Source organism: Peromyscus maniculatus, chromosome 10 (assembly GCF_049852395.1).
Source record: "Peromyscus maniculatus bairdii isolate BWxNUB_F1_BW_parent chromosome 10, HU_Pman_BW_mat_3.1, whole genome shotgun sequence".
Taxonomy (NCBI): domain Eukaryota; kingdom Metazoa; phylum Chordata; class Mammalia; order Rodentia; family Cricetidae; genus Peromyscus; species Peromyscus maniculatus.
Window position 1 is genome coordinate 81,507,318 of NC_134861.1, and position 18,453 is coordinate 81,525,770.

The window sequence follows — 18,453 nt, forward strand, 5'->3', positions numbered from 1 at the left end:
ATCAAAGTAGCTGTGAATGCTTCTCCTCTCAACATAATACTTCTTCCTTCTCTTTTTTACTCTAGTAAAATACTGAGCTTCCCAATAATAGACACTGATCTTTATACCACAGTTAACTCTATTTCAGACTTCTTTGTTCTGGAAATGCACCGAGACTCTTTGCTAACTTAAACACAACCTAGAATATAACATTTCAGAATAACAGTGTGATGGATACCGTTAATCATTATCTAGAACACAACCAAGGATTCTCTGAACAGAATCTCAGTGAAGGATTGTGGAGAAGTCAGGCAGGAACTTCAAGCAGCTGTTCACATCATACCCACGGTCAAGAGCACAGAGAAATGAATAAATACATGCTAACTTGCTTGTCTGTGTTCCTTATGTTTATTCATGCTTACATAGTTCATGACCCCCTGCCTAGGGGATGGTGCTGCCCACAGTGGGCTGACTCTTTCCACACCAACTAATTTAAGACTGTCCTCCACAGACAAGGGGCATTTCTATGTGGGATCAGATGAGAAAGACACAATGTTTTACAAATACAAATGTATTTGGGAAAAGTGGTGTTGGTGTCATTTCCCAGTATGGATTTCTTGATAACATTACCCAAAGCTATAAGGAATTTTCACTCTTAAAAAAAATTAAGTAAGCAAACAAACAAAAATAAAATCAGACCAAAACAAACAAATACGCAAAAATTATGAACTGCTCAAACTTCTTGTCAGAGCTCCTTCCTTACCAAGACTTCTGTGACTGGTTGGCATAGGACAGGATGGACATTATTTTGTACCTTTGGGCAAGATTGTTAACCCCTGTGTGTTTCAGATCCTTTATCTGTAAAGTTAGAGCAAAAACTTCCCTTATAGAATAGATAGAGCATTAGTTAGGATAGGATCTTTTGAATCATTCCTTGACACACAGCAAGAACTCAACAGTTGTTAAACAGTGTTGTTTAATTTACTGCCATGATGACAATGAATAATATGGTGTGAAAATAATTGTGACATAAATTAAATATCAAGATAATTAATTGGAATTTAATATGCCAAAGCCACTTTAAGAGAATTGGTCTTTGAACAGTTTAAGAAACTGGGATTATGTGTGACATAAGAGAACCAAAAATACCACTCAAAAGTAAATCTATAATCTGGATGTGATGGCATATGCCTGCAATCCCTGTACCAAGAGAAATCAAATTAAAAAGGTTAATTTATTGTGTGGTTAGACATGATATACACATTCATAAAACCACTATTTAGGATAGAAGAAAAATAAGTAAAATATTTTCTCCTATAGGACCAGGAATATATATGCACAATGGAAAGCACCTGCTTAGCCAGTATTGAAGAGAGAGAGAGAGAGAGAGAGAGAGAGAGAGAGAGAGAGGATATTTTTCTCTTCTAAATTCTGTCTAAGTCACTGAATCTTAAGTAAAATTTTAAAATATTATAAGGATTTAATCTTATAAAGTCAATAAATGAAGGTTTCAGAAAACACAGATTAAGAATTTTATTTTTCAAGAGTGATTATTAGATTGAAGTCACTTGACTGTAGAGACTTGTACCTCGTAAACACTTTACTGTGCTCATTTCTGGGAGCTGTGGGAGCACATAATATTAAGCACATTTCAAATAAGAGTAGAAATATATGTGCATTGCAACAAATATGGTTCTGTATTTGTGTCACCATACAAATTATCTGGAGTAAGATTATAAAAATAGTTTACATTTGTCGATATACAAGAATCTGTAACAGTGCAATTTATCTGAGGCTGATATTTTACTAAATTAGTTTACTAGTATATACAATAATCTACCTTAATATCCTATACCTATCCATTCCCCCTTTTTTTCTTTTCTTAAGGGGAATACCAAGTCCAATGTTTTCTTCCACCTTCAATCCTATAACCATTAACCATAACCCTCAGAGACATGAAACCTTTGGGGAAAAAAGTATAATTCTCCTTATAAGGCATCTTCCTAAAGACACAGCATGCCTATCTATCTTCCTCTCTAGCCCCACTGCTGCTTCTGGAAACATCTTAGTCTTCCTCTCATCCCTCTTCCAAGACTCACAAATGCTATTATATGTGGTTGGCTTTTTGTTGTTGACAAGCTGTAGGTCAGCCGCATTGTTCCATCATCACCAGCAGGACTTCCTTATTCACTCTCTCTAAGTTCTTATCTCCACCAGGATGGTGGGCACTGGAAATCTTGGGTGCTCTCTTGAATTGGCTAAGAAATACCCAAATGCCTGGATTGTATTGAGAATGTGACACCAGACTAACTAACCCCAATGGGAACAGTAGCCCCTGGGGATCAGTGGCTCTGGAGATGAGCCTGAAGCAGGCTTTTGTGTCTGTGTGTCCTGAACCCTAAGGCTTTAACACTCACTTCTGTAGCTTCTTGAAGAGTCACTTTTTAGATCAATCAGGAGCTGAAATTTATCGGGAAGATGAGTAACCACATTATCAAGCTCCACAGGCTGGAAGTGTCCCACCTAGGCTAGTGTGCTCACCTTCAAGTGGGACTAGAAACAGTGACCTCCCTCACTCCCACAAGAGGAAAGAAAAACTAGTCTACTTAATAGTAGAACCACTAAGTAAACACACAATCAAGAACTATTACTGAATAAAAAGTTCTTTCTTTACATTTGTTTTAATTAGGACACATCATACATTTTTATTGATTTTGGATAGTTTTAAAAATATATTATACATAGAGAATTTTCCCAGAAATCTGAGTCTATGCTGAAGAATTACTATACTTATTATCTGTAACTTAAAATGTGCTTTTCTCTCTGGTTTTATTGGTGGTGAGAAACTCACAATGATTTCAGATGTGTGAATGCCTCAGTAAAAAGAGGTTGTAATTCAATACTTCATTTCAGACTAGATAAAGTTACAACCACAGCCTTCCACAAAGCTCTGGACATGAAAGTAGATCCAGCACATTCCAACCTGATTTTTGGGAGGCACTGGTCTCTCATCATGCAGTCTGATAAATCACCAGTCAACGACATGCTCCCATAGTTCTACAAGGTCTACATGATAAAACCCAGTAGCCCTACTTCATGGTGAAATAGTAATAATGTGGGCTGATAAACCAGGACAAAGAGAGTATTTTAATAGTATTTTGGTGGGAGTACTTTCTTGGCTAATGGCTTCCTAGACCAAGAAACTCAAGATTTCTTATTTTGTTTTGTTGAATTTTCTTACAAGTTTACAAAGATTTCCTTAGGACTATAATTCTTTCAAAATGGGCCATTATACACATTTAAAAAGCATGGAAAGTATTTAGAAAATGGTCACTCCACAGTTAAGAGTCCTGGCTGCTCTTCTAGATGACCTGGGTTCAATTCCCAACACCCACAGTGTGGCTCACAAACATCTGTAACTCCAATCCAAGATGCAGCTCTAGGCATGTATTTGGTGCAAGAAAAACACCCAGACACATAGAATAAAAATATTTTCAAGAGAGCTGAGGGTTTGCTCAGTGATAAAGCACTTGCCATGGAAGCCTACGGACAGAAATTGGGATCCCCAGAATGCACATAAATACCTGGTGGGCATAGAGACCTGTCTGTACTTCCATCCTTAGAAGACAGAGGCAGGGGTCCCAACAGCAACCTGACTAGTAAGACCAAGAGCCTGTCTCACTGAATGAGGTGAAATAATTGAGGGTGATTCTTAACATTAACTTGAGCATCTATATGCGTGTACACAAAAATGCATGAGCACAGACACACATGTACCCATATATATGCAAACACACGTACATACAAAATAGAAAAAACAATAAGGAAATGGATGTTAAGTAATAGTTACAAGTACCAGGCAACAATGATCTGCATTCAGTACTGGAAGACGATTTCCTGCTAGATCCCAGTCTTGGAGGCAATCCAGTCACGGTAGGCAGTCACTCTCATATAGACCCCTGGCTTGTTGATTTTGCCACATTCATGTCCCCAGCTCACTATCCCAACAAGGTACCAAATACCTCGAGAATTGGGGTGAACTAGTGGTCCTCCAGAGTCACCCTAAATAAAGCAAAGAACATTTGTCATTTTGACAGGCTCATCTCAGACAGCTAAAGCTACCTACATGCCATGATATTCCAGATGAAGTTGTAAATTATTGATGCGTCTTCAAGATGGTGGAGAGGCAGAGGATATAAATCCCTATACACCCTTAACCTCAATTAATACTGACCAAAATATATTCTCTGCTTCTCTTTTATGAGTGAGAATTTGAAAGTATGACCTGAGAAGTTACAAACTAGTTCTTGAGGAAGTTTTTAGGAAATATATTTGAATATGCTTGAAATTCAAAGTTTTGTATCTGAAAAATATGACCAGGACTCTAGCCATGAGGGGGATAAGAAAATAAGAGTAATGTGAGGATGGCCTGAAAAGGCTGAAATATCTCTGAGACTTATCCCTTTCTGATCTATGGTTAAGAGGGTGTACTGTGATTTGAGACAACCCAGAATGTGGGTGCACACTCCTACCACCTAGCAGCTGTGTGATAATATAAGGTACTTAATGTTCCTCTGCCTCTATTTCCTTATCTATGAAATGAGAATAATAGTACTTACATCATACAGTGATGGTGAAAATTAAATGAATTAATATTTTAAAGGACCTAGGACGGAACTCAACTCAGAGAAAAATCTACCCTCGGTGTTTAGTAAACACTTATAAACATGTGCTACCTACAGGACTATCAAAGCACAACTAATGAAGAACAGAATGATCTCCAGAATGATTATCATCACAGAATGATAACAGTCGTTTATACACTATGTGGTCCTTATAAATAATTTCCAGACTCACCTGGCAAGCATCGATATTGCCTTCCATGTAACCAGCACAGAGCATTGTGTCCAGTATCCTGCCATTGTAAGCTTCTTCAGCATTACAAGTGTTTGTGTCAATAATTTTAACAGATGCTTTCTGGAGTAACAGTGGGGATTCACCTAAAGGGAGTAAGCATGGTCAATATGGTCAGAAAAACAGGTGCTGAGTATGGACGAAATTCTAGACGGTCTTATTAAATAAGAAACACGGAGCCAGATACAGAGTTAAAAGCCCAAGAGATCTGAGCACTAGCAAAGAGCCAAGACCACTTTATCTTACCACTCGCTGCGTCCTTACCCTGAGAGAGAGATCTTCCTCCTGTGTGTCTTGAGTTTTATTGCTTTCCTGTTCTGCCTTCTCATTGGCTCTAAGCCCAGCCACATGACTTCCTAGTCACTCCCTGTCTATACAGACCTCCTGGTTTCTATGGTTGATATTGGGTTTAAAGACTCAAGAGTCACCACGCTCGGCTGTGTCCTTGATCACACAGAGACTCTGCCTGCCATGTGATCCGAATAAGGGCGTGGGCTACCACCACCTGACTTCTATTCCTGGCTCTCCGATAATGACCTCTGATCTCCAGGCAAACTTTATTTGTTAACATACAAATAAAATCACATTTCAGCACAATTAAAATATCACCACAGCTGAGGACCTGACCAGCATGGACACTTGCCTTTTTTTTAAGGATAAACACACACACACACACACACACACACACACACACACACACACACTCCCCCACCCTCTCTCTTTCTCCCCTCTCAAAACTAATGAAAAATAAAATTCCAAAATATTCACTAGAAACACCTTTCAAGTGTTCCCATTTCTTTTCCTTCTTACATCATTGGTCCAGAAACTTTTCTATTCGTCTCTACAGGACAGAGAGACTCTATACCTAAACTGGTCTCCTTTGAAGGTTTTAAATCAAAGCATTCTGAAAGGTCCTGAGCAATATTCCCTGAGGGATGGCCTGAAGGAATTGTGCATTTGGAGATAAAATGCTGCCTAGCACGCTGTGCTCAGATGGCTGCATGTTCACATTGCCCCTGTGTCTTACGCTGTGTGCTTCCGTTGGACTCACCGCTGTGCGAAAGCGCTCCCCATCCTGTCACAACGACTCCTTCACCTGGTGGGAAAACCTGTGTGGCTTCCGGAAGACAAACCCGATGGACATCGTTCTTGAATAAAACTCTTTCAGTGAGCACGATAACGGCAATGTCATCGTGATGGTCCCCCTTTACATAGTTTTCATGAATAATAACTTCTTGAACATAATGTTGCATGTAGGGTGGAGATACTTCAGTGCCAAAGCTAATAGTTAAGTTTTTTGGATTATTTGTCCTAAGGAAACAAAAAAACACATATTTTTGTATTTATTTTTAAATGCCAGAAATACTGCATTTTATAGCATATGGTAGAAAATTTATATCTTCCATATGCATCAATATTTCCTTGCATTATAGCCCGTTGCAATGGCACAGACTGATTTTTAATTTTTTCTGATTTATTTTTTTACGTGTATGAATGTTGTGCTCGTACGTATGTCTGTACGCTCTCTGCATACCTCGAACTCTTGGAGGTGAGAAGAGGGTATTGGATCCCCTGCCACTGTAGTTATGGAGAACTGGGAGTAGCTGTGTGGGGCTGGGAACCAAACTCAGGTCCTCAGCAAGTGCTCTCAACTGCTGACCCACCTCTCCAGCCCCATATAATCTAATCTTTTAAATTCACTTTTGAAACATCTTGTTTGAATCTCTTCACAGTACACTAGATAGGGGGATAGAGTCCTTGCCTTAAGGAAGCTTAAATTTAATGCAAGTTCTACATACACATGGGTAATTATAAATGTATAATAATATTTATGCAAGTAATGAATGAAGCCAGTAAACAGGAGGACATAAATCTTCATGCTAAAGAGGAAGGAAATTTTTACTTTTAGAGAAAACAGCATTTTAGACTGAGTCGTATTTGCCTAAATGACCTAAAGACTTGTGTATATGTGATGAGTTAGAGAGAGAGAAGAGATATGATACGATATTTTAGGGCAACTGCAAGTGTTTTAAGATCTGAAGTATAAATTGATCAGAAATAAGACTTGTGTAAGAAAAAAAGCATATTAAAAATGAACAGCATAAAAATGTAATCACTCTTTCTATTTTTACTGGCAATCTATTGCTTACTTGCAATCTATTTTTCAAACTTGGACACCTGTGAGCATGGAAGACAATTTGCCAAAGATAAGGACTGCCTAACTCCTTGGGTTTCCCCAACCTTAGAGAACACGATGAACTTACCTTTGAAGGCAGTGAGCTGCTGTCAGCAGGAATCTTGCACCGATTAGTGAGGCCCCGCAATAGTGTCTGCCATTCACTCTGAGACTCGCTTGCCAGGGCCACTCTCCTTTCTGAGCAGTGGAACCTCCCTTGATTCTGTCATAGGTTGCTGACATGCTTGGCCGTCTTCCACAGCCTTCAAAATGGGTTGGTTTGGTTTCATTGAGGATAGAAAGACATGAATTTTATGACAATGCAGAAGGTGACCTGGGTTTTCAGCTGTTCTGGTTTGGTTATATGTGATACTGTCACCATCCAGCACTGGATAAGAATAGAAAATCACCAGCAGCTCCAGGAGTCTCTCACATAGTGACTTTAACCCTTGGAGAATATGTAAGTTTTGGAAGACATAGCCATGGTTAATTCATGGGCTCTGCCACTAGACTCACTGAATTTTAATCTTGGCCCTATCATTTACAACCTGGATGAATACAGGCAATCTTTGTGCTTCAATGCCATCATTTCTAAAATATAATTGTAATCATACCCCACTCTAGGAGTGTTCGGAATATTGAGTAAGTTATTATTACATGTAAAATCTGCTGTGCCCTGTTGCAATGATCTCAACTGTTGTGGTTTAGATTACCTCATGTGTAACTGGAAAGGGATTTGAACTTACGGTTGTTGATCATCTTTTCAGCATCAACCTTACTGATTTCTGAAATAGACCAAAAAGTCCACAGTAAATTTAAACTGGACAATGGAGATAGCATCTTCCACAGACCAGAGGGGTCAAGCAGTAATGTGGAATCCAGAACAAAGTATCATAGAAATGAAAGAATTAGCATATTGAAATTTTTTGTTGCATTTGAACACATTATATTCAAGTACCATCTTCACAATCCAACTTGAAAAATTACATTTTCATTAACTGGAGCTATAGTCTACATTATTCAAAGTCAAAAATGGGAATATTTTCTCTTGAAAAAAGTGTAAGTTCAATAAGCAAATCTGATTCATGTCAGTATACAATTACAACTTCTAAAAAGAGACAAGTATTAGAATTGCTAGTCTAATGTTAATTTTCATACATCAAGAAAATAAAAAATAAACACATTGCTTAAAATGTTTGCTAAGTATATTAGTCTCTACTGTAGAATGAGAAGTCATCCCTCCTTGTTCTAAGCAACTACAAATTGTAACATTATTAGGATATGAATGACTGAAAGAAAATCTCTCTATGGTGACATTCCCTTAAAATTGTACTAAAGATCAACTTTGTAGTTGGTGTTTATGACCTGTCCTAAACACAAAGTGATATAGTGATGCTGCTGTCATCCAATAGGTAAGCTTACCCACGAGCTTCAGAGATGTGGGATCTGTAGTCGGTGATCCTGAGTGCTTCTCCAGCATCTGACGTAAGATGCTTTCGATTCTCCTTCTTGTGTTTTCCTTGTTTGACCTGGGATCCTTGAACACCAGCCATATATGTGCCGTCACACTGTTGTTATCAGGACTGGAAACAATATAGAGCTTTCACACAATGTTAAAACTAACACTCCTTCCTCTAATCTTTCATATTTTGATTTTGTTCTCTCTCTACGGATTTGTGCAGTAACATCACTTTAGGTGATGTTTTCAGAATGCCATATTCCCACACACATGTGTCAACGGAATGTGTATAGCTGTGCCATGCAATTTGGAGGACATGCAATTCTACATAGCTTTCAGAAATAGAAGTAGCCAAAGGTACCAAGGAAAGATGATCACAGAAGAACTGTGACATGTCTATGTATTCATCAATCATTCATTGAACAATTGCTATAGATATGTAACTTCTCTGAATTCCACTGAGTGATGAGTAAGGCACAGTCCCTATCCTCAAGGAATTTTTCAAACTTTAATGAGAGATAAGGCATGTAGGAAAGGATTGTAACAAATAACACAGAAACAGATACCACAGATACTTGGAGGAAATACACATAATTTTTACTTAAAGGATTAAAGGAACATTCATGTAAGCAGTGACATAGAACTGGAGATTAAAGTACTTTTATTTCTATTTCATCATCACACTGAAGTTTTCATCAAGCAGAGATGAGGAGAGCTATATCACAGAATAAGCATGGAAAATGGCTGTTATTAATTAGCATGCATTGATTAGAGCTGTGTTACAGATACTGTATTGTTACATTTATTGATACATGTTTTGTCATCTCTATTATTCTACATCAAAGCCTGGTATAAGTGTGATTTCTTCTACCCCGCTTAAGAACTTAAGAAACCTTAAGAACACTTCAAACAACGTTTGGCAGACTTTCAAGTAGAAAGACAGGAGATAATAAAATCTATGTTTTGGATAATCATTAATAAAAACCAATAGGGGATCAAACATTTGATTTAGGGACCATCTAATGGTTTGTGGATACAAATATGTAGGAAATTAGAAGCATAAGTCAAATGTAATTTAAGCATCAATATATTCCCTTAAATCTAATAACCTCAACTATATAAACTCAATGTTTACTTTGGTTTTATATTGAACAATCATGCTAATAGGTATAATAATGTTTGTACCTAATCATTGTTGGCAATGGCTGTGATATATCAGAAAATTTTATATTCATTTTTCCTGGAGCACTTAAAATACAATAATATGTATGATGGCTTTATCTCTTTTTCTGATATTAATGATAGTTACTTACACCAATGTGATGATCTGAGAGCTGATATATTGTCTGTAAATGTTAGAATTTTGAAAGGCATCAACCATCTGTTAAGAGAAAACAGAGTGAAACATCAAATTTCAATAGTATGTTTATACTTTAAGCAGTTAACAAACACATGAAAATCTAGTTTACCTTAGTCTCGAGGATTTCACTGAGGTCGTTACTTTCTGGTGACGTCTCCCTCTCATAATTTCTGTTATATGGAATATTCAGCACCTTAAAGCTACCTTGATAGTAGTAGACCTTGTTTTCTGTGAGACAAAAATGATCCAAGAACTATTTAAATGAAATGTATTTCAAGTCAAGACACAGATTGCACAGCAACACAAGGCAGGCTGCATTGTGCTCGTTAGATATGGATAACCCCTTGTGAATATTTCTGGAATGACTAAGTGGATAATCTCTACATTGTAGAAAGTGGTTTTAAAACCAATAATAAAAAACAATTAGAGATAGATGATAGATAGATAGATAGATAGATAGATAGATAGATAGATAGATAGATAAGAAGGAATAACATGTTTTTAATCTTTGTGTATGTGCACACCCATGAATGATTTGTGTGTATGACGTACATGTGTGTGTGCATATTTGTGTGTGTGCATTTTTGTGTGTGTGAGTTGGGGCTCACAAGTGCCGCTTAACATGTGTGAAAGTCAGAGGACAACCTCAGCTGTCAGTCCTTACTTCTATATTGTTTGAGACACCGTCTCTCTTGTTTGCTAGCTGGCCTACAAGCTTCCAGTGGTTCTCTTGTATCCACCTCCCATTTTCCACATGAGTACTGTGATTACAGATGTGTACTACTGGACTTGGCTTTACTTGGGTTCTGGAGTCTGAATCCCAGTCCTCATAATGGAGGCAAGTTCCTTACCCACTGAGCAATCTCCCCAGCCCTAAGAGACGCATCTTGATTGAGACAGAGAGAACTATATACTACTTAGTAGTGGCTTCTGTTTAGAGTAATCAGTTGTCAGATTACAGATTTTAAAAGCTGTCATTCATTAAGTATTACTACCGGATGATACTAGAGAAAAATCTTAAGAAGCACACTAATTTTTTAAGAGAAATATAGTCTCACACTAATTAGGTAATCTGCATAATATTATATATCTATTAAGAAAGGCCAAGTATAAAAACTCAGTCATCTGACTCAAAGGCCTGCAATCAATATATTATACTCCATTCCTCAATTTTCACAGATACTAATCTAATTGATATACATATCACATCTTACACATAATATAGATAATGTCAAAGACAGTTGCTATTTTCATAAGACAATCCCCAATAAGAATGGTGAAGATCAACAAAATAACTGACAATAAATGCTGGGGAGGCTGTAAAGGAAAAAGAACCCCCATTTGCTGTTGATGGGAATGCAAATTGGTCCAGTAGATCTGGAAATCAGTGAGGAAAATCCTCAAAATACTAAAAGTAATCTTCCTGATTACCCAGCGTGACCACTTCTTGGCATATGCCCAAAGCACTCAACAACCTACTCCACAGAAACTTGCTCAGCCATGTTCACCACTGTGTGCACAACAACTAGAAAATGGAAACAACTTAACTGCCCTTCAACAGATGAATGGATAAGGAAGAGGTGATGCCTATGCACAATGGAATACTGTTCAGCTTAAATAAAAATGAGATTGTGAAATTTTCAGATAAAGGAATAGAGGTGGGGAATACATTGCGTGAGGTAACCCAGACAGACCCAGGAGAACAAATGCCACGTGTCTTATCTGCAGTTCCTGGCTCCAAATCTTCAGATGTGAGCATATAATGTAGAGCAACTGCAGATACCAGATAAGCATAGCTATGACCCCCATCAAAGAAGCTTCTCTTCACAGGAAATGCGGACCATCACAGAAAAGCACAACTGGATAAAATGAAGAGGTCAACAGATCAAGGAAAGGCCAACCTGAATATATACATCTATATTGCAGCTCCTGCATCTATGGCCCAGAGAACATTATGGAATAGGGTATGGAAAGGTTGTAAGAGCCAGAATAATAGGAGGTTTGCTGTGAAACAGTCTTAGAAATGGCTCCATATAGGACCTCCACAGATCTACATCTAATGGGGTCCTAGAGCTGAAAGTAGAAGCGGACACATACCCCCATCCCTAACCCAAAAGCTATCTCCAGTTGATAACCACTCACAAATGAAAATTTAGTTTTCTCCAAGGGAATATTGCTGGGGAAATAGCACTCTTAAGGGAAGAATCTATGCCCAATAATAGATGGCCAGCACAAAATGAACTCAAGAGCATCTTTGGAGGTTCCTTGTCTCATAATGTTAAGTCAAGGTTTTGTATTTTTAACCTTACATGGCCTTTACATATATATATTATGACTTCCGATTTTGTGTTTTTATGAGATTCCTGTATGTGTACATGTCCATTTGTTTTCTAATATAAACAATATGTTATATGAAAAAATCTATTTGCAATAAAAGGAAAGAAAAAATGAAATGGCTGCATAAACAAAACTGGAACAATAATAGTATCAATGGACATGTTAACAAGGGGAAATGTTATAGATCTTCAACCCTAGGCAGCAAACTACTGACAGTTGGGAGAAGAAGGATTAGCCTGAATCAAGGGTTAACCCCCTTGTTTATCCAATACACAGTGGTCAACCCTGAAACCATATACATACCACCAACAAAAATAGACCCAGAAAATTATATTTATATTATTTGTGCATACTCAAATGTGTGTGTCTGTATAACAATAATAATCAATGAAAAATAGGCTATCATAAAAGTGGAGGACATGCGAAGGGCTAGAATATGCATATATATCGAGAGGATATAAGTATATTATATCTAGAATACATATAAACATAAATATACCACATGTAGAAATTTTTGCTTGTTTATCAGTTAATGCTCATCTGAGTCTAAATTTATATTAATTCTTGTACATGTGTGTATGAGAAGTGCTTCTATAGCACAATATTTGCAAATGCTAGTGATACTCTCTTGCAGGGCTCAAGGTCCCCAGTGCTGCTATAGAGGGAGATAATTCATGGGTTGCAATTGCTTCTTCATATCTCACAGAAATTGAAATAAAAGCACTGCAAAAAGAAATTAATACATATGTATACCAACCTACTGCCAGAAAGTGAACTAAGAGTCCAATAGTTACCCCAAGCACTGCCCCTACTGCAAGCACACCAAGGATGATTACCCACAATGGGTAAGATTTGCGGGATGCTATGACTGGCCTGTAAATGAAGGAACATAAAAAATAGATCAGAAAACATGCAGATTTTTCAGATCTGTCTTACTTTCTTTTCGTCACCTGTAAACTCCCCATGATTAGGTGCATAAATATGAAAAGACATAAGAGAGGGGAAAGAGGTCAGCAAGATGGCTCAGCAGGAAAAAGTATTGACTGCTGAACCCATGACATGAGTCTGACCTCAGAAACTCACATGGTGAGTTGTATGTTGTCTTCTAATTTTCACTTATGTAGCATGGCATGCACACATAAGCCTGTGTACATGCACACACAGAGACACACACAGACACACACACACATACACACACTCACAAAAAAATGTAATAAAAATTTAAAGAACAGAGAACGTATAGTACTTAGGAAGAAAAACACTAAGAGTGTGTGTGACCATAGTTGAAAGAAGAGAAAAATGACAGGTGAGGTCAGCCAGAATAGAAACTCTCATAATCCCTGGGAATGGAACAATGGGAGCCTGGGTGATGATATCAACAAGAGAGAAAATGAAGAATTTGAGAAAGTTTACAGACTGAAAGTACTTGCCAGAGTGTGGGGGCTATGTTAGTAAAGGGGAGGAATATGTTTTAAATGGGAGTACAAAATAACGCCTAGAGGAGATCAGTTGGGGACACAATGTTTTTTAAACCTGGATTTTGAATGATTTACAGATTTCCAGTACACATCAGATATGACATGTTGGTGATTAACTGAGGAACCACAGCTGTGGGTAGGAATTTAGCAAGCATCTACATGCAGGAAGAACAGAGATTGTAAAACCGGGTCGGTGTGTGAGAGTGTTGCACAAAATTAGCATTTCTTTTCCAAGGTAAAACATTTGTTTCCAATTTAAAAGTGATTAAGCTGTCACAGCTTTTCATATGCTTCCTGCATTTTTCCATTCTGAATGCCTGGTGCCCCTTAAAAGTGTAAGCCTTTAAGTGATGAGCTTGTTTACTGACTGACTCAAAACATTGTTGATCATCAGAGTTTACCTCAGCTCACAAGTGCTCAGTTCCCCCAAAGTGTTTCTCACTGAAGGGGGTCTAGTCTCAGTCCACACACCCTTTGTCTGCCTGTCTCCCATGAACTTTGACAAGTTAGTACTTTTCTAATTATCTCTTAATTAGGGGTTCATGTTTATGTTTCTTCTTTTGATTAGTTTTGTTTAGAAAACAGTTCAGAACAGGCCTTTGTACAATCTAGAGACACTTAAATTTTCGATCTCATGTTGTCTTTGTAATTTATACTCTAATAAAAAACATAAAAGATTTGCTTCTGTTGAATTTTTGCCAAATAAAATTTCTTAGTGTTCATTTAGCCTTTTGTTTCTGCTCATTCATCTTATCCAATAACTATAGGATACTGGGCTTTATAGTTCATTCCCTATCCATGTTCTGCCTTGATTATTTCATGTCACTCTTCAGATTTTTTTTCTTGAGTTTTAGCTGTCTTTCACACATAACCCAAAGACTTACACACTGTAATCTAGCATAAATGATTAAATAAATGCTAGCAAACACAAGGAACATTCTCAAGCACAAAAAAAAAAAAAACCACACACAAAAAAAATTCCAGTGTTAGCCAGTTTCTGATAGCCCACCTTAAACTCTTCAGGGAAATCTTGTAAGAGATACTTCAGGGTAATATGGAATATAAGGTGTATATTACCATGAAATTCTCACTGTCATGTCCACGAGGTACTAAAACAGATTGTTCTGTTTTTTTTTTTCTAGTTTATAGCCTGTGGCTAACTCTACGAAAACATTAAAAATGATAAAATTTGGTTTTGAAGCCTACTTCTGTACCTGGTGTTCCTTCCACTTCCTGCAGCCTTGCATCATTCAAGCACCTACATGCATCCCAAAACTCACCAAAGCCTCCTTAAATCCCTAGCACAATCAACCACATTTCCTAATCCTTCCAAGCTCAGGAATGTAATTGGCTCAGTGTTTTACTCTGAGAAGTGGATTACAGAATTAGGGCTTCGAGTCTTGCCTAGGTATCTCAAAGTTCTCCAAATAGTGGCTTAATCCTTTTTCTTTTTTTAAACATAGGACTTCACAGGGATGTAAACTAGTAGTGGAGAAAGAATGAAACGCTCTATAAATAAAATCTATCATGTACCCAGAATAGAGTTGATAGCTATCCACAAAACAAACACAAACAAACAGTCATAGTGGACTGTTTCAACTTAAGTTTGCTTGATGACTCTTAATTGATAGATCAGAGATATGGGAAATAAGGAAAATTCAGGTCACAATTGAAATACTATCTTTAATACAAAACAAAATCACACATAAATTCTTTAAGCCAAGAAAGTTGTTCTTAGTATGCTCTATCACAATGAGTGTATCCATTCTAGAATAACACTGGATGTTATCCATATAGATATGTCTTCTGGGCTGTTTTTTTACCTAAATATATAGATTTAATGACACATATTTCAGAAGAATATTTACATAAGATATACGTTAACATCTTTACAGAGAAAATGTATGATGTAATACTACTGTGAAATCCAAGATAATATTCATGAATGCACTGTCAGAAGCATGAGCTATTCTATTCAACAAATACAGAGTCCATGATCATTGTGTCTACTTAACACTATTTCACATTTAACTCACATGAAAAGAAACTGTCTCTGCATTCACAGGATATTAGGTTACATACCACTTTTTGAAGCACCCCTCAAATCAGTGCTTAACACTTTAGATTCCAAACACGAATACATGTTTGTGACAGTGCAGCTATAGGCTGAAATGCCAACATGCTATGGAATCATTATATATTCTCAATCTCAGCACAATTATTTTGCCCCAGTCCTTAAGGTGGAACTCAAATTGAAAAGAAATTCTATTTTGTCAGAATTTTAGATTAGCAAATTACCACTTACCTATACATAGTGTGCCGATGCAGTGATTGCTGGTGTTAATATACAGGGGACTTCTGAACTCCTTATGTGTTGATAGTGGTTCTCAGATAAAAGTACTAGCTACACGGAGAGTTGAGATTTTAAGGGTGGGTACGATAGCAGAATGCCATTAAAAAGAAACTTGTTTAACAGGTGTGGTAACAAATGAGGATCTTCGGCTTCAAGGAAATAACCAAGATCGCCTTTGAGTAGAATACTTAGAATAAAAACAATGAGTATAACTTGGTCATCACAAAGACCCACCCCAAAACACCACCACACATTGGTGAGTCAGTGTTCTGACTCAGGAGCTAGCCTTCCTTTCAGCCCACAGACTCTCCCTAGAGAAACTAACAAGCCCATCCAAGCATTCTGATGAATGACTTAACTCTAAGTTGTCTTGTTTAGTATTAAACAATCCTATGAGTGCATCAGTCATTTGAAATGCACTTTAAATTTGAGGAGTCTCATAGGAATAGTTGAATACTTTGTAGAGCTGAAATTACAGGTGACAAGTAGATCTAAAGTAACAAAGCATTTCACTTTTATGATTCTTTGCATAGAAAGTGAAATGACCTAATTAGTCATCTGATAGTTGTTTTACTAAATGAACATATATTAAGTTTTTGAGTGATACACTGAGTTCCTATGAAAACAGAGCTCAGGGAGACACTTAGGTATTTGTAATACACACATCTTGACTCTTGTGACTATTTTTGATGTCTTGAAGACCACACTTCTCTATCTGCTCATTCATTTAATAAATATTTTACATGCTTCCTGGAGTTTCATATTGTTCCAAGAAATGTTAATATACCAGTGGGTGTGATGAAAGCCCTGTTCTCACATTCTTACACACTAATGGGAAAGATCAATAAATATAGACTAGTGAATGTATAATTTAATATGAGATAAGTAACCATGCTAGAAAGAAAACAAATAAAACAGGATGGTCGAGTAGAAAGTGGCAGCTGGGCTGGGATGGGGTGATGATCTATAGAGTATGCAGATGAACCTGGGAGATGAAGCTTCAGGCTAACACCAGAATAATGATGTAACTGCTGTGAATTGTTCTCCTATTACATATTGGTGAGATATTTTATTGAAAAATATTAATAGTTCATGCAATAGCCTAATTGATAACATGCTTGCCATAGAAACATTAAAACCTGAGGTTGGGTCTCCAGAACCCACATAAAAATCCAGGCACAGAAACATGCTTGTGATCTCAATGTTAATAGAGTGGAAACAGGTGGGTCCCTCGAGTCTTTAGTCAGCCAGTCTAGCTGGAAAGGCAAGTTCCAGGTTCAGTGAGAGGAGAGATTATGTCCCAAGTTATAACATACAGAGTAACAGGGGAAGACACAATGCTGACATCTGACTTCTACACACTCATGCATACACCACAAACATGTATACATACACCAATTGTTTTTAAACTCTCATTGTCTTTCTGGATAAGATATAAAACTCTTTGGTTGTTATTGTACCCTTTTGGATTCCAGCTCTTTTATTCAAATAATAGGATGATATAACAGAATGGACATGGTCTCTACTCCAATGGCAGGCTGAGTGACAACTAGCTGTTTGACATATAGCTTCTGACGTTGAACCTCCCAATAAGTAAACATGTATGGGCCAACAGGACCATGCTTGGGAAACAGTTGTATTGACTGAGACATGCTTGACACACATGCACACACACACAAACAAACAAACACACACACACAAAAAAAAAAAACTATTTATCTTAATAATTACAGTTTGATTTTATTTCAGTCATTTCTAGGTCTTTCTTGAATGCCAAGTGTTTTCCTGCTGTATTAATTTTATTCAAGATCCATAATGCTGCCCAAATTTCCACTTATCTTATACAGTGATCATTCATGCCTCATGGCCCAACCTAGTTAACATTTCTTTCACTGAGACTTACTTGTAAAGCCTTGCCTTCTCAATAGTCATCAAGCCTTATCAACACTAGTTTTGCATTTAATCATCTGCTTTTATATCAGTTTCTGTTTGTATTTGTCCTATGGGTAGTCTTATCATCTGAATGCAAGCTGCTTGAAGTTGAAAGCAAGAATCATGTGAAATGTCTGTTTTACAGATGCTTCTCACAACACTTAGTATTAGGTGGATTTAGCAAATAAGTTATCTATTTCAGGTATTATTTAATACCCAAAATATGTGTGTGCCTCATAAAATGTATTAAATGTGTAATTTTAGGTATATGTTATGCACATACACAGATACATGGCTCTGACAGATTCTTCACAGACAACAACACAAGTGGTCAATTAACATAAAAATGGAACTTATTATACATAGTATTTACAGAAATAAAAATAAATAAATAAAACAATGGTAGGTCACTGCTAAAACTAAAAATATTTATTACTTAAAGAACTTTTTAAAGAGCTGGAGAGT

At 37.1% G+C, this 18,453-nt stretch overlaps 1 protein-coding gene across 2 annotated transcripts; it reads right to left on the reverse strand.

Annotated features, from left to right (window-relative positions):
- Positions 1 to 1,497: 1,497 nt before the first annotated feature.
- Positions 1,498 to 16,144, reverse strand: LOC102921460 (transmembrane serine protease 11B). Of its 2 annotated transcripts, none has more exons than XM_006983808.2 (10): positions 16,009 to 16,144; positions 12,983 to 13,098; positions 9,998 to 10,116; positions 9,842 to 9,909; positions 8,492 to 8,652; positions 7,816 to 7,854; positions 7,158 to 7,332; positions 5,945 to 6,204; positions 4,837 to 4,979; positions 1,498 to 4,041 (listed from the first exon to the last, which is right to left on the reverse strand). In XM_006983808.2, the coding sequence occupies exons 1-10, from the start codon at positions 16,014 to 16,016 to the stop codon at positions 3,880 to 3,882; spliced, it is 1,251 nt and encodes a 416-aa protein (XP_006983870.1). In that variant the 5' UTR covers positions 16,017 to 16,144; the 3' UTR covers positions 1,498 to 3,879. The 2 variants fall into 2 exon arrangements, with proteins under 2 accessions (XP_006983870.1, XP_076402640.1); XM_076546525.1 differs by having other exon boundaries at positions 13,020 to 13,098; positions 16,009 to 16,067.
- Positions 16,145 to 18,453: the final 2,309 nt, after the last annotated feature.

What these genes read in the sequence shown, in the direction of transcription:
- LOC102921460 (XM_006983808.2), bottom strand. An exon ending in AGTTCACTTTCTGGCAGTAG is followed by an intron (nt 10,117 to 12,982) that starts GTTGGTATACAT and finishes TTTGTCTCACAG; the next exon opens with AAAACAAGGTCTACTACTAT. An exon ending in GCAGCTCACTGCCTTCAAAG is followed by an intron (nt 6,205 to 7,157) that starts GTAAGTTCATCG and finishes TTGTTTCCTTAG; the next exon opens with GACAAATAATCCAAAAAACT.